The 24576-nt window shown below is 41.1% G+C and overlaps 1 protein-coding gene across 1 annotated transcript; it reads right to left on the bottom strand.

Annotated features, from left to right (window-relative positions):
• Positions 1 to 71: 71 nt before the first annotated feature.
• On the bottom strand, positions 72 to 19693 carry RIPPLY3 (ripply transcriptional repressor 3). The gene is made up of 4 exons (XM_032797325.2): positions 19503 to 19693; positions 18011 to 18077; positions 2918 to 2985; positions 72 to 2099 (listed from the first exon to the last, which is right to left on the bottom strand). Exons 1-4 carry the CDS (start codon positions 19610 to 19612, stop codon positions 1922 to 1924), a joined length of 423 nt encoding a protein of 140 aa, XP_032653216.1. The 5' UTR covers positions 19613 to 19693; the 3' UTR covers positions 72 to 1921.
• Positions 19694 to 24576: the final 4883 nt, after the last annotated feature.

Below are 24576 nucleotides of genomic sequence, written 5' to 3'. Positions count from 1 at the left end.
GTTTGTGTGCTAACTAGTTAATTGATTTTAGTTTAAATGGCTTTTACAGCACTCTTTCAGTGTGTCTACATTTACTGAATAGTTTGTAAAAATGTTAATGGTACATGCTCAAAACATTTTGAACTCTTCTTGATTAGATCTATCCTTAAAACAGTTGGATTCTGCAGTGGGGGATATTCCCTGATTCCAAGTATGCTCTTTTCCTTAAAAATCCCATTGTTACCATTACTATCATGCAGTAACTATGATGTGAAAACAAAACCTAGTTCCTTTGCCACCCACTGCAGCAGCTGGTAACTAACATTGGCCCTGATTCTACAATCCCTTATTCATGTGAGCAATCATGACTCACATAAAATGACCTATAGAAGACAATACATGTACTGTACTTAAATGAAGAACTACAGGATTGGACTTGTCCTGATCTCAGAGATACATTGTAATGATGTGACTGCAGCACAAAGCAGGAAATAAATAGCAATGCTCATTTCAATTCCATTAGAAATTTAGGGAAAAGGAGGACATTAATGTTTCTCAAATGAAAAGTGAGAAATTTTATTTTCTAATCTGTATAGAAGTTTTTACAAAGGAGAGAAAACATTTAAAAAATTAAATTGATATTGTTCCAATAAATCTAATTTAATGCAATGGAATGTTTTATACCCTAATTCGCAAGCAGTTATTCAAGCACATAACTTTAGGGACAAGAGTAGTCCTACTGATTTCAACTGAAGTATTCACATACATAAAGTTAAGCACATGCATAAATCTTTGCAGAATCATGGCTGTACTCAAAATAAGACAGCAGTTAATTATTTTCATACATCTAGAAACTGTACAAAATATTTATAAGACAAAGAGCAATACTCCAAGTGAGAAACTAGAGAACAACTAGGAAGAGAGATTTGAATTTGGAAGTTTGTGGGGGAGGGGTGTAATAAAGAATCCTTTCAAAACCCTGCCTACATGTCAAAGTCTGTGATAGGAAGCAGATTTTAAAAGCTTTGTCTAGAAAGGTGAACATGGCATAATGTTGTTAAAATGGCTTATGAAAGCAATTAGGAAGACTAAGCAGTAACTTAGTCACCCTGCATCTGAACACAAAATAAACTAGAGGATGTTCCACTTTAAATCCAAACTTTATAGTTGATTTGTAATAAGCTATGCTAAATTCCATCTTCAAACCCACTAAATTTTAGAAAAGTTTAGAATAGGATTTGAATTTAGCAGTTTGGACCCTTCTTAAATGTTCTCTTCTGCACATTTTTCATGCATCTAAGGTCCTTCTATAGCTATACCTCAGCATTTTTTGTTGTTGTTGTTTAAAATTCTCTAATACACCCTTTAATTCACTGTTAAATGATATTTTATTATTCATGCTTTGGCACCTTTTCCTGATTAATGGCAGGGCTCTTTTCTGATTACTTAGGGAACAGAACTTGTAGCAGTTTACAGGCAGAATCCCAGATGATATAGTGGGACAATGGATATGAGTTTCTAATTTTATACATCTCACCAAAAAAATTTAATGTAGAGAGGTGTTGGGGGCATGTATATTTTCCCCATAATCAGGCATATATTTTCATCTTCCAACACAACATAAAATAGCATCTGTGCTGAGCACAGTGCAATGGTAACAGTGACTTTAATGGTCTTAATACAGATGTTACTCCAGCTACAGTGAGTTTGGGGACCACACAAAGCTCTGCAACTTAAAATTCTAAATTCTAATACTCTAAGGACTTTTGTTCCTGTAAGCCCCCCAAAAAGAAAACAACCCTTCCATGTTTGTTGCCATTTGCATCTCCCCACAATTTTTCACATGAGAGCAAGATGATTCTCACATGAGCTTTAGATCTGTTTTTTGGTTTATATGATTTTTGCTAGTAAACAAATTAGAGGCCATTTTTTGTCTCTTGATTTACATGGTCCTCAGAGGCTGACTATGTTCATTATAAAGCTGACTTCCTTCCTCATCATCTTCAGAATCAGAGTCGTCATTGTAGAAATGAATTGTGGCTTGCACGGGAAAACTGGCCAGAACTTTCTTTCCAATGTTGTGTAGGAACTTCTGGGATTTAGATTTGGGCAAATAAAGTCTAGTAAAGTAAAACAAAAAAAAAACACTTATAAAAACCATGTAAAACTATTAGAATCCTTCCAGACTAACTGATTCAAGGCTTGTGTCTGAAGGCTACATTTCTTCCCTTCTTTGTGGAAGGGAGGCTCCTCTGCGTCCTTGATGGCTTTCTCTCTCCTCTTCATCTCTCCATGCTTTAAACCATCCTTCAATCTAAAGGCCTCACTGAAGTAGTCCCATCTCTTCCCTGGTCAGTACTATTGGTGTTCACAGTGACTATTTATCATTAATTCCCTCCCAATTACGTTTTTGGGAGGGAAAGGCCAAATATTGGGTTAGCCAGAGGTCTCTATTTGACAAAGTGCTGCTCCTGAGAACATGAGCAAATGTGATTTTTCTAGAACTGTGCAGACTTGGTAGTCAGGGAGAGGATGTGTTTGTTTGCTAATGGTGGTGGGGAGTTTGAGGAAGAGTGCTGGAAGGCTAGTTTAAGGCTGCAATCTGTTTTTGTGTGGGGTGGTTCTAGTGGTAAGATGTATCTCTCTGGGTAGAGGAGGAGAAGATATGTACCATTAGATACCTTGACTTTCAATTTCCTTTTTTGAAGGGATGTTAATTATGAAACCTTAACCCACAGTGGGGTAAATCTGGTCTGTCAGGATGACATTGGCTCTTTCTATGGCTTTCTAATGTCATGATTTAGCATGTTGCTTCAGATCCTGCTTACCTTATGTGTCTTCTCAGGTGAATTACACTTTGCCACAGAAGAAATTTATTACTGAAGAACAAAAATACAAATTTCACTTTTCCTGGATCAACTTATAGGATTCATCTCACCTCACTGGATGCTGAAACCCCAAAGCTCCTTTTGAGCTAAAATTTCTCTGATCACCGTCCAGTTCAGACTGTAAAGACACATATGTGTAATTTAGAAGCAGCTATACAAATTATCTAAGATTTTACAATTTTCTTCTAATGGCAAGAAAATGCAGTAATGTATATTAATTAAATCTCAGGTATTATAATATCAGACATCTGTGGAGTATAATTCCACTGAGTTAAATTTTCAAACTACTGTACTTAAAACTTCCCATCTAAATGAATAATTAAATATTTCAGGCTTCTGTTTTAAAGGAAACATTTATTTTTAAATGATTACTATTACTATTACTTTGCTAATGTAGCACCTAATGGCCTCTGTCCATTGTGCTAGGTGCTGAACAAACACACCAAGACATTTCTTTTGTGTTGGTTGGGTTCAGCTAGCAGCAATAACCTCTAAAATGGAGGACTCGAGCTGCACCACAATTTGTACTCCTACCCAGTATAGACACCATAGTGGAATACTAGGAGATGCTACACTATTAGAGGTACTGTGAATGAGATGTTAAACTGAAGTCCCTTTTATCCTGGTCCTGGAGAGGGAGCTGCTGAGTGAAATCAAAGATCCCACAGAATTTTTTCAAAATGAGGAAGGTACCATAGAAGTTAGAGATGAAAAAGATTTTTTGGATCATCTAGTTTGTATCCCTGTCCATAGAGGATAGTCTATGGATAGCTATTGCTGAACTTACCTACACAGGTTCTGATACTGCAATGACTAACTTGGTACTGCAAAGCTGTGATGGGTTGTATGGGGGAAGTCCTGCTGCTTTCCTGCACCCCACCCCAGGAAAAAGCAAGATACAAGGAAAAGAACCTCAAAAGTGGTCCTCCACCACTGCCTAGAGAGGCCTTACTGGAGTGGCCATCTTGAAAACTAGAGAGACCTGGTTCTCCAAGGGCTAGAGACAGCTAGTCAGAATCCAGCAGGCTCAGATAAAAGGAGCTGCAGGAGCTTAGCATATCAGTTCCTGGCTGGGACCAAAGGACGAAAGAAGTGGGCTCCTCTCTGGCCAAAGGAGAATGACAAGTAGCTAGAGGTTATTTCTGGCTGAATTTACACTGAGATTGCAGAGGAAGAAGAACCTGGGGATGTTGATCCTGAGATAGGTTGGAGATAAAAGTGGTGAGCAGTGTGTGGCTGCTGTGTATAGGGTGCCTGGGCTGGGTTCCTCTAGTGGCCTAGATAAAGTGGTGTAAACCCCAAGAAGGGGACAGGCCTTGTTTAGGACCTAAAATACAGGACTGAATTTAAAGGGCTCAGAGGCAGGGCTGAAGGCCCTAGTGAGGGGAAATAGACTGTTTAATTATTGGACTTGTTAATATGCCAGAAAGGATTTATTTGGACACTATGACTTGACTGGAGGGTCAAGACACTGACAACCCACCCAGGGTGGCTGGCAGCCTGCACGGGACACCAGAAGCAAGAAAAGGACTGTAGTACCACACCCAGCTGCTCAACAGGTGAATGCCCCTTTATAAAAGCATTCTGAGGGCACTATGAAAGATTAAAGTCAGTGAACCAAAATGCAGATAAAAACTTTGCTTTGAATTTGTATTTGAAAGCCCCTATACAGCTCACAATTCCGTCCTGGATCAACGAGTCCATTGCCCTGTTTTACCCCTTATACATGTACAATCTCAAGTGTTGTACAAAGAAAATCAAGATTTACTGCAGATTTCATCAATATGTAGTTACTGAATGTTTACATATAATGAAGTCTAACCATTACAGCAAAATTGTCACAAAATAATTTTCACTGTTGCTTCCTATTATGACTTTCTTGGAAAAAACTTCTTTTGGGCTCAGAATTTCAGTGCTTGTTCACAAATATAAAACTGTAATCTACAAGTATAGTCTTTTCTATGGAGGACAGGAATTTGGTGATTGTCACTAGAAATATTCACTCAAAGTCAAGGAAAAAGAAAGACATTTTCTCCATCTGATACTATACTGTTGAGAAATATGACACTCCTTCCACAACAAGGCAGAATGCCTTGTCCGTACTGAAAACCTGTGACCTAAAACTTAATCTGGGTCTTATTAAAAGGATGGTCGGACTCTAAGATGGTGTCCTGTTTGATGGAGACTTTGAAAGGGATTTTGTTATGCTGGCTAAACACACAAAAGAGCATATTTGTACTAATTTCCTTGGGACTCTGAAAAACAAGATATGTCTGCATAGGGGTTTAATCTGCATCTTTTTGCTGCACATCAGGGAATGCACAGTATGCAAGCTGCAGTAGTAGCATGCACATGGGATGGTATCCCCTCTGTCAATGTGCATCGTGTTCACATGGCAGTGACTTGCTGAGAACTGAAGGCATGACACCCTTGGAGGGTATCCCATGCTCCTTTGCTGCTGAGAAAAGTCCATTGTGGGTTTTTTCTTGCTGCGCATTGTGGGATGCAAAGCAGAAGCCAGGGAATTCAATTTTAATAAAGGAAAAACCCCATGATTCATCTGTCTTTGCCCTGTTCTTACTTTATGTGTAAGCCAACGGCATTTTAGAATTGCTGTCAGCCAGATCTGTCCCAACAATGCTCCATGCCACTATTCTGGCAACCTCGAATATACAGAGGCTGCTTGATGTGTATTTCAGCACTCAATACTGAATGAATCAGTGTTGGACTTCACCAGCTGCATCACAGAGCAGACAATGTGGTGGCAGCAGCTCTTCCAGCAACAGAAGAATCTTCAGCAGCAACGGAACCAGGATGGGGATGAGAAGACACCAAGCAACTGATGGTAGAGGACTGTGATGTTGCACTTGATATGATTTTATAAAAATATGCTAATGAGTGAATATAATGTAACTGGAATATGTTTCATATGAAAGGTTTCTTGCAAGGTATCATTACAAAGCTTACAATCTACTGAGTGGTGGTCATCCTATTTGTATCAATGTATCACTCATGTATCTGAAACTAGAAACATGAAAACATCTCTGAGGGCCTACTGTAATTATGCAAAGTGTGGACCATTAATGGTTGTTTAGAATCTTGATGAATCTCATCAGCCAGGACAATTGACTGTGGATGGCTCTGTTTGCAGGCAAGCCTTCCTGTGAGTCAGGATGGGAGGAGTGAAGGCTTGGGGTCTTACAGTGACATGTGATCATGTCACCTGAACTGGAATCCATCTTTAATCTAGTGCTTTTCCATTGAGAAGTGGCGGGGGGGAGGGAACCCAGAGGGACAAAGGATTCCTGCCTTATGCAAAAGATACATAAATGGGTGGAACAGAACAAAGATGAGCCATCATGAAGAATCCCCTAGCTACCACCTGAGCTGGAACGAGAGCTGTACCAGCAGAAAGAATTGTGTCCAGGCCTGGAAGGTGTCCAGTCTGAGGAAAAAAGTTACTGAAGCATCTCTAAGAAGGAGATTATCTGTATTCAGTTTGATTAGACATAGATTTGTGTGTTTTATTTTATTTTGCTTGGTGACTTATTTTGTTCTGTCTGTTACTACTTGGAACCACTTAAATCCTACTTTCTGTATTTAATAAAATCACTTTTTACTTATTAATTAACTCAGAGTATGTGTTAATAGCTGGGTGGGCAAACAGCTGTGCATATCTCTCTATCAGTGTTATAGAGGGCGAACAATTTATGAGTTTACCCTGCATAAGCTTCATACAGGGTAAGATGGATTTATTTGGGTTTAGACCCCATTGGGAGTTGGGCATCTGAGTGTTAAAGACAAGAACACTTCTGTTAGCTGCTTTCAGGTAAGCCTACAGCTGTTAGGGGACGTGATTCAGACCTGGGTCTGGGTTTGCAGCAGGCTAGTGAGTCTGGCTTAAACCAAGCAGGGCACTGAAACCCCAAGCTGACGGGGCAGAAAGGCAGGGAGACAGGTAGTCTTGGCACATCAGGTGGCAGCTCCCAAAGGGGGTTCTGTGATCCAACCCATCACAAGAACCATTCCTGGAGCAGCTTCACAGTGTGCAGTGCTGTTTCTGGGCTCAGGAAACTAGTGTGGATTGGTAGGAAATGATTGTTCTGCAGACCTGGGATGACTAGCAATGGTGAGAGAATTTCAGGATGGGGAAGACAGCCCTTCTGAAGATATGTGCTGCACTAGCCCTGGAGCTTCAGTGGCAGCGTACCAAAATGCTTACCCAAGAGTATGGGGCACTGCAGGTAGCAATTGCCATCTGGACACTGGTCACCCCCAAATGCTACTGCTCCATAGCAAACCAATTTTGGTGTGGGAAGATCGACCGTTGCGGTCATTGTCATGCAGGTGTATGATGCCATGGAAAAGGTACTGTTGCACCATGTTAAAAAGCTTGGTAATTCTCAGGAGGTTATTGATGGCTTTGCATGCATGAGGTTCCCAGACTGTATTGGGCAATTGATGGGACCCATATGCCTATTAGCCCCATCAGGGCTCAGAATTCATAAGCAGAAAAGAGTATTTCTCCATGGTGCTTCAAGGGCTTGTCAAAAACCATGGCAGGCTTATGGACACAAATGCTGGGTTGTCTGGAAGAGTCCTCATGAAGCTCGGATATTCTGGAACTCTGCTCTGTTAAAATTAATGGAGAAAGGACTGTTTGCCCCAGCAACACTGTGGACTTTCATTGGTGTGCACATTGCTTTGGTCATCCTGTGAGACCCAGCTTATCCTCTGCTTCCCTGGTTAATGAAGCCATTCACAGACCATTTGGACATAAGGAAGAAACTGTTTAACTACTGTCTCAGTAGCTGCAGAACGGTAGCTGAGTAGACATCTGAAACTGAAATGGTGCTGTTGGAGAAGGAGATTGGAAGCTGCAGAAAAAAACATCCTGGCGATCATAGCAGCAATGGTTGTATTTTGCACTATATTTGTGAGAGTAAGTTAGTGGTGGGTGAGAGGCTGAGGTGCAGAAACTTGCTCAGTTGCTTCAGCACCCAACAAGGTATACAACACAGAACGCAAACAGCCAAGGGAAATGCTGTCAGGGCCTCCTATTGCTCTTATTTTGAGACTCAGGCCTGAAACTGTAGCTGTAAATCAAGCTTTAAACCTGTGAAGGGTGTGGCATTAGTTTCATTTCAGCATTGCTTATGGGTGTTGAAAGTGCAACACTGTGGCAATACCTATTGCACCCTGCGTTGTTGCCTACATGTGTTTATAAAACCTTATGAATCAGTGCAAACAACTATTTTCTGTGTAAAATGAACTGCTGGTTCCTCGTTAATGTAATAATGAACTTTTAATTTCATAATCTGTTACGTAACAGAAGAGAAGTTTCAACTGAAACAAAAATGACAAATCGCTTTTAATTATTAAACAACATGTTAAAAACAAAACCATTTCATTGAACCACCAATGAAACAAAACAGTGCACTGGGAGGCACAACACAATGGGCTGGGGAGTTTAAAGTCACTGGCAAGTATAGATCTTGACTCTGGCTCTTCTGGTTTATGGCTTTCTGGGATAGAGGGCCAAAGCTCAAAGATAACAGGGGCAATAAAGGGCTCAAAAGGGCTGGGGTCCATTTGCCGCTGTTCTTGATGGTCTGGAAGGAGGAATGGTCTCTGGGAGAGGGGAGGGTAGTTGTTCTCGTAGCCTGTATTGTCCAGGGGCTGCATAACATGGCTGAATGGTGGTTTGCAGTACTGCATTGCCTGCTGCCCTAACAGTAACGTGCTGCAACAGAGCATCAGGGCTTTTTATGGCCTCCGGGAGCTCTTTATCTCTTTCCATACTCTCTCTTTGTCTCTTTCCATACTGTTCCTTGCCACTGCAGTGATCTCCCTGGAAAGCTCCTTGTTGGATTCCTCTTAGGCTTCAGATACTGCCTCCACCTCTCTGCATTTTTTGGATTTTTTTGTTTCTGGGCTGCTGTAATAATGTCCATGAACATTTTATCACAAGTTTTCTGTTTTATGCCCCTCAGGTTTGCCAACCATTCTGCCATTGATAAGGACTTGAAACAAGTCCCCTGCTGGATTTTTTTCCCTTTTGTCCCTTGTCTTTAGTGTAGGTGCTCCTGAGCTTTTCACTGCCTATCTGGTCCTGTTTGGCATCCCAATTGTGCCGCCTTCTCATTGACATCTATCTAGCAATGTCCACAAATAGGGTTTTTATTACAGTGGCTGGACACAAGAGCTTCCTGCACTAATACTTTGCCCCAGGTGGTGATGAGCTCCAAGGTCTTGGTTAGGCTCCAACTGGTTGCTCAAGGGATTGTGGAGGCTTCTGGAGTATTATTGCAGCTATTGTGGTAAACTGGAATCCAGGAGTGAACGGAAAAATCTGTCTGTGTGCTAGCTTTTAAATGCATGGGGACATGCAGTCAACTTCATCCCAGGGTGGGGGAGGGCACACAGGTAAACAGACATGTCAGCAATGGTTGCCTGCAAAGCACTATGGGATAGGTGTTAAAAGACTACCAAAGCAGCACATAGGATCACTGCATGCACGTGAACAATACTAGACTAACTTGCTTCACAGCAAAGATAGTTCAGTTTGCAACGGGACTCCAGAGTTCATTATAAATGCAGAGTCCATGCACTACAATTAGTTGCATTGTGCATACGCAAGAGTTTTCAAAGTGAATTAACTCGAAAGTGGCAGATTAGTTGCCCCACCCCTGCGTAGACAAACCCGTAATATAATGTGGTGCATCTAACAAGTATTGTCAAACTTGTACTCTTTTCTTCTTCTTTAAAATCTATAAAGATGGCCTGAAATGTTTGTGTGTTTTTTCTGCTAGTTTTTGATATTAATAATCCAGGTCTAAGAAATAATCCATGAAGATTAGAGAACTAAACGAAGACTTTCACGCTGGACTCCTGTTAAGCATTTTAAAGGGAAAGATGTTCCTAGCCTCTGTTTGTCAGAAAGTGGGGATGGATGGCAGGAGAGAGATCACTTGATCATTACCTGTTAGGTTATAATAAATAATAATTGGAGATATACCAATTGCCTAGAACTGGCAGGGACCTTGAAAGGTTATTGAGTCCAGCCCTCTGCCTTCACTAGCAGGACCAAGGACTGACTTTTGCCCCAGATCCTTAAGTGGCCCCTTCAAGGACTGAGCTCACAACCCTGGGTTTAGCAGGCCAATGCTCAAACCACTGAGCTATCCCTCCCCCCTTCACTCCCTCTGGGGCACTTGGCATTGGCCACTATCAGCAGACAGGATATTGGACTGGATGGACTTTTGGTCTGACCTAGTCTGGCCGTTTTTATGTTCACTGTCTAACTTATTGAAGAAGATATTGAACAGAAACAGACCCAGAACTGATCCCTGCAGAGCCCAACTTAATATGCCCTTCCAGCTTGACTGTGAACGACTGATTACTCTCTGGGAATGGTTTTCCAACCAGTTATGCATCCACCTTATAGTTGCTCCATCTAGGTTGTATTTCCCTAGTTTGTTTATGAGAAGGTCACGTGAGACAGTATCAAAAGCCTTACTGAAGTCAAGATACATCACATTTACTCCTGGCCCACCCCATCCACAAGGCTTGTTATCCTGTCAAAGTAATGATTTATTCTTGAATAATCCATTGTGCTTGTTACTTATCACCTTATTATCTTCTAGGTGTTGGCAAATTGATTGCTTAATTATTTGCTCCATTATCTTTCTGGGTACTGAAGTTAAGATGACTGGTCTGTAATTCCATAAGTTGTCCTTATTTCCCTTTTTATAGATTGGCACTATATTTGCCCATTTTCAGTCCTCTGGAATCTCTTCTGTTTTCCATGACTTTTCAAAGATAATTGCTAATGGTTCAAATATCTCCTTAGTCAGCTCCTTGAGTATTCTAGGATGTATTCCATCAGGCCCTGGTGACTTGAAGACATTTAACTTGTCTAAGTAATTTTTAACTTGTTCTTTCCCTATTTTAGCTTCTGATCCTACCTCATTTTCACGGGCATTCACTGGGTCATTTAGCACTTCTGCCATTTCCACATTCGCTGTTTATTGTCTCCCCACCCCCAAGTAATGGGCTACCCAGTCCTTACTCTTCCTTTTGGTTCTAATGTATTTATTGTTTTCTTGTTACCCTTTGTGTTCCTAGCCAGTATAATCTTGTTTTGTGCCTTGGCCTTTCTAATTTTGTTTATATCCATCCTTTGTTATTTGACCTAGTTTCCACTTTTTGTAGGACTCTTTTTGAGTTTCAGATCATTGAAGATCTCCTGGTTAAACAAGGGTGGTCTCTTGACATACTTCCTATCTTTCCTACACACATTTAAATAATGTGTATAGCATCTTGTAGTATTTTGAATACTTAAATTAGTTTCAGTATTAAAATGTTCTAGTATATCTTTGACCTACATTTTACATGATCTTCCCTTTGAAGTGTGTATTAATTTTGTCAGAACCCATATATCACACATTCTTATTTTAAACCAAGAGTAAATAATTTCTCAGAAGCATTCAGGGGGTGAAGCAGTTAACTGCACATCTAAATCAGATGCCTTTATATGCCACCACATTTTCACAATTAAATTGAACTTTGTTTGTAAGTGTGACTTAATGTGTAACATTTTTCAATACTTTAATAGACTTCTCTGGCATACACAACAGTAGACAGCAGAGAATCCTGTGGCACCTTATAGACTAACAGACATTTTGGATCATGAGCTTTCGTGGGTGAATGCCCACTTTGTCAGATGAATGTAGTGCAAATTTCCAGGGGCAGGTATATATATGCTAGCAAGCAGGCTAGAGATAACGAAGTTAGTTAAATCAGGGAGGATAAGGCCCTGTTCTAGCACTTGAGGTGTGAAAACCAAGGGAGGAGAAACTGGTTCTGTAGTTGGCAAGCCATTCACAGTCTTTGTTCAACCCTGAGCTGATGGTGTCAAATTTGCAGATGAATTGAAGCTCACAGCACAGTTCTATCTGGCCATTTTCATCTACAGCCCCCAGCTAAATACCCTCCCATACGCATTCATCAGCGGATCTAACAATCCCATCCTGGACAATGATCCCACCCTTTCCAGACGTTGGGCTGGCAGCGCCTCCTTGCTCACAGACAACCCTGCCAACTCTGAATAATCGTTATTTCTCATCCAGTTCATCTGCACACCGCACGGATAGTCAAACCTCCTGCACGTTCAGTGAACCCATTCGGTCATGCCAATAAACCCAATGCCACCTCTGCCCACAATATCTACGACGCAGCCGACATACCATCACAGGAGTAGGGCCAGATCAGCCCCCATCATCACTGTCATTCACCTGGAGCGTCGCCACAAGCCTCAATGTACTTACGACCCGCCGCCATCATACTGCCAGCAATGCCCTCTGCTCATGTCACTTGTCGGGCCAACTGGCCAGATCCTTCTCTACGGAAAAGGACTAGCCGTCATTTTATATTCGCTGACACTAGGCCCGAACAAGTCCTGGTTACACGTACAATCAAGGATTTTACCTTGAGTAGGAACGTCGCAGTGCTCCATTCTTATTGTAGGTAACCACTGGGTCATCGAGTGATTCTCCGCGTCCCTCAATCCTCGGTCGCCAAAACTCAACGGGCCATAGCTTGCCGTGAAGCTGCCGTTCACGGGATGGAGGTAACGTAACAGGAGAGAGAAGGCTCGGGACTTTTTTTATATGTTCGTCCCCCCAATTGCCCGGAGATATTGATTGTGCGTCTCCATTCCTTCCTTTCCCGTAGATGAGTCGTCCAGTTTGGCCGTGTACATGCAGAGGGGCATTGCCGTGGCAATATGATCTGCTGGGCCCGCGTCCCTTTATTCGTCTCTCCGGCTTCCAGTTCTCCTGGTGTTCGGAACGTGGCGAGGGCGGGGTGCCATCATTCTGAATACCAGCTGATCGAGTGCTGGCCGCGGTGCATCCTGCTGTTAGGGTCCTGTGATGCCGTGTTCCGGTGTTTGGGGTGTCAGGTCTTGGGGTTTCTGGCGGGCCTTTGTGGCTGCTCTTGGATACTGTGTCCTGGCAGAGTTGGCATTGGGCCCGTTTTGGTGCCCGGATCCCGCTGTGACTCGGGTTCCTACTCGATGCGGCTAGAGCTACTTCATGATCCAGTGCCTCGGTGTGTATGTCAGTTTGCTGGTGAGGTTCTAATACGTTCAGGTGGCAGGTTGTCTGTTGAGCAAGGAGTGGCCTGCCACCCCTCTTTGGGGCGGTTGCCAGGGTTGTGGGGAGTCGTGTGGATCCTATTGCTTCCAGTAGATGCGGATTTGCTTAGATCCCTGATGTGACTGGTGCGTTGGGAGCGGTTTTAAGCCTGGGCGGACGTAGTATGCTGAGGGCCATATGAGAGGCTTCGGGCTCGCGCTCCGGCTCTAATTCCATGCTGCAATCTGACACCATCATCTCAGGGTTGGGAACGAAAGACTGTGAATGGCTTGCCAACTTACATGAACTCCCTCAGTGTCCTTCTCCCTCTCGCTCCCTGTGCGGATCTTTTCAACACCTGGGGTCACGGTCGCTAGAACAGGGCCTTCTTATCCTCCCGCTGATTTAACTAACTTCGTTATCTCTGCCTGCTTGCTAGCATATATATACCTGCCCCTGGAAATTTCCACTACATTCATCTGACGAAGTGGGTATTCACCCACGAAAGCTCATGATCCAAAACGTCTGTTAGTCTATAAGGTGCCACAGGATTCTCTGCTGCTTTTACAGATTCAGACTAACACGGCTACCCCTCTGATACTTAACAGTAGACAGTGTTGGAAAATGATATATACGTATTTCAGGTGTAGGAAAACCTGTATGTTTTGTGTTATATGAGGAAAAGTATATTATCTGTAGGGCTCCATGTTTCACGGAGGCCATGGACATCATGGATTCCATGAATTTCCACAACCTCCATGATTTCTGCAGCAGCCAGTGTCGCTGACCCCAGGGCCACCCAAGCAGCTGGCCTGAGGCTTCTTCTGGAGCGTTTCTGCAGCGAGCCACTCAGTTGGCCCTGCAGCCAGCCATGCCAGCCACTGCTGGAGCAGCTCCAGAGCTAGCCGCACCAGCCGCTGCTCAGGTGGCCCCAGGGACCGCCTGAGCAGTGGTCCCGGGGCGGACGGAGCAGCCACTACTCGCCTGCCCCCGGCAGTGGTCCTGGGGGTGGCTGGAGCATCTGCTTCTGGCGGCTGCCAGCAGCTGGTGCCGCTGGCCCCCCGGCGTGCCCCCTCAAGCAGCAGGCCCCCAGCCACCACCACCCCCAACAGTGACACCCCATCCCCACTAAGATTTAGTCAGGGGAAATTATGGTAAGTCAGGGACAAGTCATGGGCTGTGAATTTTTGTTCATTGCCTGTGACCTGTCCATGACTTTTACTAAAAATACCCATGACAGTTGCCTTAATGATCAGACAACTAAAGATTGTATTGTAATGCATGGGCACTAAGGGACTGAGTTAAGGTTGCTTGTGTAATCTTTATGTTGCCAATTTTTCATTCTTCAGGGATTTGCTGTGCAATTTTCACTTTCTCAATGTGTTTTTTGTATGGAATTTCCTGTTTCTTTTATGAAAGGAAGAGGGAAAAATAAAGCTACTTCACTGTTCGGGACTCAAAGCTCTGTTGATATAGCATGTGCAATTTCCATAATATAGAATTACTTGGCTAGACACCATCAGAACATCTTGCCTCATGCACCTAAGGAAGCTCATAGGTAGATGTTATTGTTTTGCAAATATAGGAATTCTGTAGCTGAGGAAGTTTGCTTAAGTCTATTAGAATGGGCCTTCCCCCTTGCTACCCAGCCCCCCACCTTATAAAGTAGTCAAGAATCTTCCTCAGCTATTGTGCACCTGGTAAAGAGTGCCAAAGTCGGTCTCTTTTCCTTCATTCCTCATTAGGTTCCCCAACTGTGGAGACTCCTGGTTTAATGGGGGAGCTTGGGTGGGCCCTGCAGCAGAAAAGAGAGGGAGTTGGGAGGTTCTGGACAACAAGGGAAACATTACTATTAAAACTAGCTGTTTGAACTGTGTGTATATTTTTTAACAGTACAGGCTCCTAGCAATTAACCTGGATGAACTTCATACATTCAGTGAATAAATTGGTGGGACCCAGGCACAGCTGAAAACCTCATGTATAGGTTGCATAAAGCATTCTATACAGGTATGATTTTTTTCAACATAAAGAATATTACAGCTGCCTGATCCCAGAAACTTTAATTCCTCCAACTTGCTCAGTCTCTTTGTAACTTCTAGCTACTTTATTCCTCAAGTTCTCACTGCTAGTTCTGAGTATCCACAGATGCAGACGTGCTAAGGAGTGTTGGGTAGGAGACCCACTCAGCTGATGGGTACCTGCCAGCAAAGCTTAGAACTCTGCTGTGTAGGTACATTGCTCTGTAAGCCTGCTGGAGTTGCCTCCTTGGTTCTCATCCAGGAGCCATCCAAAGGTTGGGTCAGCAACACCTTAAAAGTCCGACAAAAAGGGAAGAAAAGGTGCTCCACAGCTGCACACGTTAGAATGTAGGGGAATCGCTATATGCAGTGACCCTCATAAGATGTACATTGTGGATAGCTGTAACCTTAGCTAGCTATGCCTTCAGTAACTTTCTAGATACATAGCTATGGATCTGATCCTGCAAACACTTATGCATGTGAGTACTATCATTGAAGTCAATAGGATTATTCACATGCTTAAAGTTGAGCATGTGCATGAATGTTTGAAGGATTGGAACCTACATTACATTTATTAACGCCTTCCTTGGAGTTATGTACTTTGAACTAAAAAAAACCTATCACCAGACTATTAAGAAGAACTTTTGAATAAAGACTACTTTTATACCACATTTCAACTTTCTTCCTCTGTTTTAGCTGTAGCACTGTCCAAAAAAAATATCACTTTTTTTGTTCAAAAACTTTCTCACTCTCATTCACAGTTAGGCAGAGACCAAAAATTAAACCTTCAGCCTGAGAGGTTATTTTAATGGTGGTAAAATGGAAATTGTTGTTTAACATTAACTATTGTGCTTCCTTTCACATCTGTTATTGTCTATAAAAACAGGACCTGGGATATGATAGCAGAGACTTATAAAGAACATACCTCAAACTGTTCTATTTTTATTAGGGCGATCAATCACAATTAATCGCACTGTTAAACAATAATAGAATACCATTTATTTAAATATTTTTGATGTTTTCTACATTTTCAAATATTTTTATTTCAATTACAACACAGAATACAAAGTGTGCAATGCTGACTTTATAATTATTTTTGATGACAAATATTTGTGATGTAAAAAAACCCAAAATAAATAGTATTTTTCAATTCACCTAATATAAGTTCTGTAATTAAATCTCCTTTAACATGAAAGTTGAATTTACAAATATAGAATTATATACAACAATACTTCATTCAAAAATAAAACAAAGAAAAAAGTTAGCACCTACAGGTCCACTTATTCAGCAATCACTAAGACAAACAAGTTTGTTTACATGTGCAGGAGACAATGCTGCCCGCTTCTTATTTACAATGTCACTTGAAAGTGAGAACAGACATTCACATGGCACTGTTCTAGCCAGCACTACAAGATATTTACGTGCCAGATGCACTAAAAATTCTTATGTCCCTTCATCAGGGGCGAAAGTAAAATGGAGCTCTTTCTGGTATGGGGCCAGTTCTGTCTTCTCTCCACCCCACTCCCCAGAAGAAGCGGGGCCTCAGGCAAAGGGAAGGGGCTCAGGTCAGCATCCCCCAACCTGTCCATCCGTGCTGCCTGGCCTGCACCACTTGGGGCTCCAGCGGCAATTTAAAGGGCCCGGCAGGGCTGCCGATGGGCAGCACAAAAGGGGCAATGATGTTGAAGTGCTGCTGTGGCAGCGCTTTGAAGTCAACGGTACGGGCCGGTACTGGCGGCTACTTTTTTACTGGTATGCCGTACCAGCCTGTGCCACCTTACTTTCACCCCTGCCCTTCATGCTTCAACCACCATTCCAGGGGACAAACGTCCATGCTGATGACGGGTTCTGCTCAAAAACCTGTCATCACTGCTTTGTATTCACTTTCATCATCTGAGTCAGATGCCACCAGCAGAAGGTTGATTTTCTTTTTTGACGGTTCAGGTTCTGTAGTGTCCGCATTGGAGTGTTGCTCTTTTAAGACTTCTGAGAGCATGCTCCACACCTCATCCCTCTCAGATTTTGGATGGCAACTTCAGATTCTTAAACCTTGGGTCAAGTGCTGTAGCTATCTTTAGAAATTTCATATTGGTACGTTCTTTGCATTTTGTCAAATCTGCAGTGAAAGTGTTCTTAAAACGAACAACGTGCTGGGTCATCACCTGAGACTTCTATAATATGAAATACATGGCAGAATGCGGGTAAAACAGAGCACAAACATACAATTCCCCCTTGAGGAGTTCAGTCAAAATTTAATTACCACATTTTTTTTTTAACAAGCATCATCAGCATGGAAACATGTCCTCTGGAATAGTGGCCGAAGCATGAAGGGGCATACGAATGTTTAGCACATCTGGCACATAAATACCTTGCAATGCCAGCTACAAAAGTGCCATGTGAATTCCTGTTCTCGCTTTCAGGTGACACTGTGAATAAAAAGCTGGTAGCGTTATCTCCCATAAATGTAAACAAACTTGTTTGTCTTAGCAATTGGCTGAACAAGAAGAAGGACTGAATGGACTCATAGGCTCTAAAGTTTTACATTGTTTTGTTTTTGAGTGCAGTTATGTAACAAAAAAATCTATGTTTGTAAATTGCACTTTCATGATAAAGAGATTGCACTACAGTACTTCTATAAGGCGAATTGCAAAATACTATTTCTTTTATCATTTTTACAGTGCAAATATTTGTAATAAAAATATTAAGTAAGCACTGTGCACTTTGTATTCTGTATTGTAATAGAAATCAATATATTTGAAAATGTAGAAAAAAAATCCAAAAATTATTAATAAATTTCAATTGTTAGTCTATTGTTTAACAATGTGATTAATAATTTTATTAGTTTATTGCATGAGTTAACTGCGAATAATCAACAGCCCTAATTTTTATAATAAGAAAATTGGCCTCCTATGTTCTCCTAGTTTTGACTTTTTTTTTAAAACACATTTGGTTTTCTTTGATGATTTTTTCCAGAACTTAACCTTACCATTCCTTGATGTCCCAGTTCAGCATCTCTTGCTGTGAGAATCCAGGGTCTCCATAATGTAGGGTTGCTGAAAGTTTAATGAAGAACAACATACTGTCATAGGTAATTCTTTATGATAATAGGCACATTTCAGTGCAATGAGTTACCTTCATTACATCCTATCTGTGCTTTTGAAATAAGTTTATTCTTGTCTCAACACACTGATGTGGGTAAATGTGATTTCAGTGGTAGATATTATTCTGCCCATGGGCTTCTTCTGCTGTCAATTCACATGCACTAAAATTAATGTCAAAGGAAAGTTTGAACTGGATAAACAGTTACTCCCACATATTAGCTATTGGTACAATATTAATTGATTTCACAATCCAAGGGGCTCACAAAGGGATTACACTTAAATCAGTGTTTAGAATATTTAATTTCTAGAATATACTTAACTTCTAATGAATCTTATTATTCATGAAATAAATTAGGCAGTTTATAGAATTGTACTATCCCAATTCCTCGGTGACATGAAGAAGAGCTCTGAAGCTTGTCCCTTCCACTAACAGATGTTGTTCCAACAGAAATTACCTCTCCTATCTTGTCTCTCTGACATCCCAAATAGGTATTCCTAATTCAAGTGGATTACACCTGGCTTTGCATGATCAACATTTTTTTGTTTTTGCTTATATTTTGATCATAGGATGGCTGATCTATTAAGTTAGCAATCTATTGCATTAAAGTGATGCTGCTGACTTGAAATCTAATCAGTTTAATAAAAATGTAAGCAGTTTCAGGTACTACACCAGTCTCTTTCTCCCCTCTAATAATTTTTTAGTTTTACAATCACATTTACCTATTTTAAATGTCTTTTCTCTCCTCTGTTTCTAAATACCCACACAAAGGGGAAAGAGTGAAACTGATTATACTCTAACTGCTGTCAAACGCTCAAAGTAAATAAACTGAAAAAACAGTTCTCATCTTTCAGTTAAAGCAACCTTATTTGTAACTAGAGCTGAATGAAAAAATTATATTTGGAAACCTTCAAATAAAAAGGACAATTTTTTGCAAAAATAAAAATTCTGAGCAGCTCTGTAATATGTTTTTAACATGTAAAAATAGGAGATAAAACAGAGAAATGTTTTAATTTTTTTTAAGCTGATAGACTCCACCATGAAGAACTGTTTCCAATCAGCTATTTGAGAAGGTCACATTGATTATGGGCAATGTGCATTTAAAGTCTAAACAATGAGACAGGCTAGCTATTTAAATTACTTTGTTCTGTTTCCAAAGGAAGTGGTATGGATCCCACAGTGTCGTTTAGCAGGTGGTGTTATTTTAATGAAAAATGTTGTCAATAGTTAGAGAGAACACTGACTTTCTTCTCCAGGGACTGAATGTCTGCCTTTATGCAAGTCCTGTCTTTGCCCATTGTAGCTACATTATAGTATTCCTGCTAGAGATTTTTAAAACTGGGTTGTTGAAGAAGCATTTCTCCTTTCCTCTCTCTTACCTTTCTGGCTGCTCTCTTGGATGGAGAGACTGTGGCTGGATATCTCTGGCAGAGTGACAGATCTGAGTCATTGTAGCCTGGAACAAGAATTTAGCAGCTGCAGACTCCATAGTGCTTGCCGGTCTGGTGTTTTGTGTTCCTGTGCCTGGCTGGCTGCTTCCCTAGGCATTTCAGCTCCTCCTTTATTGCAGCACCTCCAAGAGTACTTACCTAAAACAAGCAAGCCTTCAGGTAAGTGGCGGGAGATGACCTTAATGAGTTTCCCTCTGTCTCCTCCAACTATTTCAAAGTTTTTCCTGTTGTCATGGTGTTCTATGGAGAGTGTAATAAATACAGTACTTTAGTTTACTTTAATCAGGACGTTATAGTGGAAATAACCTAAACTGTTTATCTTTCTGCCTTTGTTGTACTGCATCTCTTTACCTATTTTTGTTTTATGTGAAGTACACAATGAATATATGAATTTGTGTGTAAATAAAAATTAAGTATGAAAATCTTCAGCCTTAAATATCCAACAAAACAAATGGGAAAAGTACCAATCCAGTTCACAGGTGACTTTAAAAAAGACCTTTGTTTTAAAATAACAAAACAGTCTGTCAGTTCCAGATTTCAAAAATGGAAAAAATACCAGGGTGAAGGAAGATGAGAACTTAAAATGCAAACCTAATGACTGCTTTAAAACCAGAGGATGTTACTTTTTAAGCTTGATCTGTTTGGTCATTAGGAGGAGAAAGCTGATGCTAAGGGAGAATACATCCTCCAACAAAGCATGCTTGATAATGAATGCCACTGCTTTGAGATCCTGCTGTTTCACTACATATAATACATATTTTAAACTAACAAGGCTAGATAGGAATAAACCTCTTCTAAGCTTTCCTGCCCATTGCCTTAATTTGGACCACTAATTACACACAGACTATTATATTGTACAAAAATAGATTTATTGCATTTGGTAACATTACCTGATTTTCACTGCAATGGAAAATCATCACATTTGCTCACTTCACAGGTTAAAATACTGATTTTCCTACCTGCCATCCCTGCAGCTTAAGTTGGATCTGATAGTGAATCTGGCTTCCTTCTAGCTTTTGCACCATCAGAAGTAATAAATGTTCTATAGCTGATGCTTAGGAAAAAAAATCTCTTGAGGTGTGAATCAGAATAGAATTTAGCTCATTCCTGGCTATTTTTGTTAGCACTGCAGAGCTAACAGTGTGTAAACAATAGTTTTAATTGTTTTTAACAAAGTAAGCAGATCACTTTGAAAATACACAGGGATTAAAACTGTTGAGCAGGTGCCATTTTTACATTCACTTTTTCTTGCTATAACCACACATCCATAGGCTGTCTCTGGTAAGTACACAAACTTTAGGCATTAGAGACCTAAGTTATTCCAGCACTGCTCTAGGAATTGCTGAGGATGCCCTGTTAAACTTGCACAACCTACATCTGCCCCCTCATGCATATGTATTACACTAGTGTTTAATTGCATGAATATATAACATTTCTTAAATAATGGTGTGCGTGTGCATATATATATATATATCTCATTTTCTACTTCTTTAAATACATGCATAGCATCTTGTTTTGTGCACTATACTTTGTATGCCAATAAAGGGTTACAAACAACTTGTATGAAAAATACAGTGAATGGTATTTAAATAACAATGTATTAAGTATACGTCATGGAATAAGAGCAAAAATCTGCTAGTATATCTAGGCAACCTAAAATAGCACTTATGGGCCCCATCCACAAGATACTTAAGTATGTGCCTAACTTTAAGCACATGAATAATTTCATTTATTTTAATTTGAATCAGGGTCTAAATTAGCTTTGTTGTCAAATGCCTACTAAGAGAAGTTGTGCTGCTAGTTGAAAAGGATAGCTGATGACTAAGTGCTAGATCATGCAATCAGATCCATATGGGTGGATGCTTGGGCTCATGTGCCCAAAGACTTCAGTGAGACTTTAGCTCCTGGGTGGGCAAACTTTTTGGTCCAAGGGCTATATCTGGGATTAGAAATTGAATGGCAGGCCATGAATGCTCACAAAATTGGGGTTCGGGTGAGAGAGGGGATGAGGGCTCTGGTTGGGAGTTTGGGCTTCGGGATGGGGCCAGAAATAAGGAGTCCAGGGTGCAGGAGGGGGCTCTCGGGTGGGTTGGAGGAGTTGGGTATGGGGGTGAGGGCTCTGGCTGGGGGTGTGGGCTCCGGGGTGGGGCTGGGGATGAAGGGTTTGGGGTATAGGAGGTGCTCTGGGCTGGGACCAAGGCATTCAGAGGGCAGGAGGGGGATTAGGGCTGGAGTAGGGGGTTGGGGCATGAGAAGAGGCTCAGGGGTGCAGGCTCTGGGCAGTGCTTACTTCAAGCAGCTCCTGGAAGCAGTGGAATGTTCCTTCTCTGGCTCCTACAGGGAGGCATGACCAGGCAGCTCTGCACGCTGCCCCATCCACAGGCACCACCCCTGCAGCTCCCATTGGCTGTGGTTCCTGGCCAATGGAAACTGCAGGTGCGGCACTTGGGGTGGGGGCAGCGTGAAGAGTGGAAGCCCCTGGCTGCCCCTACACTTAGGAGCCAAAGGGGGGGCCATGCTGCTGCTTCCAGGAGCTGTGTGGAACGGCTCCTGACTCTGCTTCCCTGCTGGGGTGCCAGAGCAGGGATGTGCAGCTGCTTCTGGGACCCTCGTGGAGTGGCCTTGGACCCTGCTCCCCAGCGAGAGCTCAAGGGTGAATTAAAACCACTGGCGGGCCGAATCCAGCCCGCGGGCTGTAGTTTGCTCACCCTTGCTTTAGCTGGTAGCAAGAGTCTCCAAATGTAGATCTTACTGCAGGATCAAGGCCCAGATTATTAAAATGCAGTCCTTAGCATGAAGAAATGTTACCATAAAACAAATCTCCCAAAGATATACAGGACTGCTTTGATTACAGTGCAAGTATAAATTTTTAACAAATCTATTACTCTGTGCTACACATCTGTATTTAAGGTTGTAGAAAAATGTGAGGTAACACTGCCTTATAGCACTGGTTCAGCAAAGCACTTAACTATATGTTGAACTTTAATTGCATGGGTTGTTTCATTGGCTTCAGTGGACTGTGGAGATCCTTAGTTAAAATTGTATTTGCATTCTGCAGCCTTAACTTTGCGTTTCCTGACTTTTGAGTGCTTACTTTTGTAGCCATAATCTTATTGCATTTTTAGTGTGGATTTTAATAGTTAGTTTTGGTAATTCAGAACTTTTGTTAGTGCTGTTTCCTAACTCTAATTTATTAATCTTCAAAAGAAAGTCAGGCTGCACAGGATGATTGCAGAAGGATAACTATGGGGACTCTTGAACTCTAATTGGCTGCATAGTTTTTTAAAAGTATGTACGCTGTTTTTACGATAAAAGGCAAGTAGAGTTCTGCAAGTGCAGGCATTGTTGAAACAAGGCAAACGAAATCAGCAGAATTTGTAATCTGAAATACTGTCTCTCTTTAGAAATTGTAATTTTATTTTAGAAATGCGTTGTTTTGTTGATATACATCTACCATTTGTTACCTAGACACATAAACAGTAAAGATGTTGACCCCTACGATTTCCTGACTATCCAGGAAAGCACCACTAAAGCCCAAACATTGAGGGACTAGACTATTGTTACATAAACAATGCTGAAGACCTGTAGAGAAATGATCATTTCCTTTACCTCTGTTTAGGCAGATAGTATATCCTGTTACTCACATTGCAAAGTAATCTACCCCTCTGAATTGTCTTGTATATACATCACTTCCTTAATATCAATATTTTCTTTAATTCCTTATAATTTGGGGGGGGGGGGAGTGATTCCAAGAGTGGAATGTGTGGACTGAGGAAAATAGCTTATTCCTGTAAAATGGTATTAGCTGTAAAAATGCTTGAGAGTTGGCTTTTTTAAAGAGTCTGCATTAATCCATTTACAGTTTTCCCATTTTTAAGAAGGGAATATGATTACAATGTAACTGTATTTTATACAAGTGTTAAATGTTGGTGAAGTCTAATGAAGGTAAAGATGTGCAATCCCCATCCAAAGCATTTTGATTGTTACATTTAATGTTTAGCTGTTTATATGCTATTCCATGCAGTGGGGTGGGGATGGGGCATTTCCCATGCTTTTGATATTGTCTGAATGTAGCTTTGATAGAAGGGCCTGATTTTGACTTCACTGTGATTTACAGATGCTCTGTACTTGTCAGAATCAGACTCTGTAACTCTCTTTTATTGGTATTTGGAGACTTTACTTCAGTATGTGACTTTATTGCCTTTGAGTAGAAATATGTAAATTTATCTACATTCTTTTGAATTTAATTGATGAATATGTTACTATCCACATCTTTGCATAAATCCTCTCTAGTCAGTATCCTTTCTAGTGAAAAAAAATATTTCACTGGGGAAAAGAATGCCTTTCTTCAAATCATGACCTCAAGGACAGAAAAACACTGGATTTGATTTGGGAGCATCTGCTGCTACCCATGTATCTCTTCGGTCCAGTATTGCTCATTTTCAAGGTGCACATTCTTACTGCCTTCAAAATACATATTTGCTGTGAGGTAGGTAGATTGAGGTAATCCGTTGGCTTCAGTTTCTCATAAAAGAATTTGAATAATTTTTGCATCTGGCATTACTTGATAGTAGCTGTACTGTAGCAATAATTGTTCATTAGGGCTCTGATCCTGCAAACACTTATGCATGTGTTCATCTTTACACAAGTGAGTAGTCCCATTGTGGGATGACTTACATGCATAAATGTTTGCAGGATTGAAAAATAAATAGGAGTTACTCTGGATTTAAACAGATGTAACTGAGAGCAGAACATAGCTCTAACGTGTTGTCTTAGTCTAACAAGAATTATAAAAGTTTTAAATAAAGATATCGTTTTGAAGACTATCATGTATTAAACAGAAGACAGCACAGAATAAGCCTTTATGGTCATAAAGACAAAAAACATTGCAGCTTTTAGTGTGTGTCTGCTAGCTCACCCACAGAACTTAAAGTATCAGTCCTGTTCAACTCCATCAGTTTATAACAACTTATCTTTAAATACTCTTCTGTGCTCTGTGTCC

The sequence above is a fragment of the Chelonoidis abingdonii genome, chromosome 1, assembly GCF_003597395.2.
Source record: "Chelonoidis abingdonii isolate Lonesome George chromosome 1, CheloAbing_2.0, whole genome shotgun sequence".
Classification (NCBI taxonomy): domain Eukaryota; kingdom Metazoa; phylum Chordata; order Testudines; family Testudinidae; genus Chelonoidis; species Chelonoidis abingdonii.
The sequence above is the reverse complement of the archived record's forward strand: the minus strand, read 5'-3'. Positions and strand labels throughout refer to the sequence as shown.

Coding starts and splice junctions, on each gene's coding strand:
- RIPPLY3 (XM_032797325.2), bottom strand. CDS start 19,612: ATGGAGTCTGCAGCTGCTAAATTCTTGTTCCAGGCTACAATGACTCAG. Junction 18,078..19,502: donor CCAAGAGAGCAGCCAGAAAG/GTAAGAGAGAGG, acceptor TTAAACTTTCAG/CAACCCTACATTATGGAGAC. Junction 2,986..18,010: donor AACTGGGACATCAAGGAATG/GTAAGGTTAAGT, acceptor GTGTCTTTACAG/TCTGAACTGGACGGTGATCA.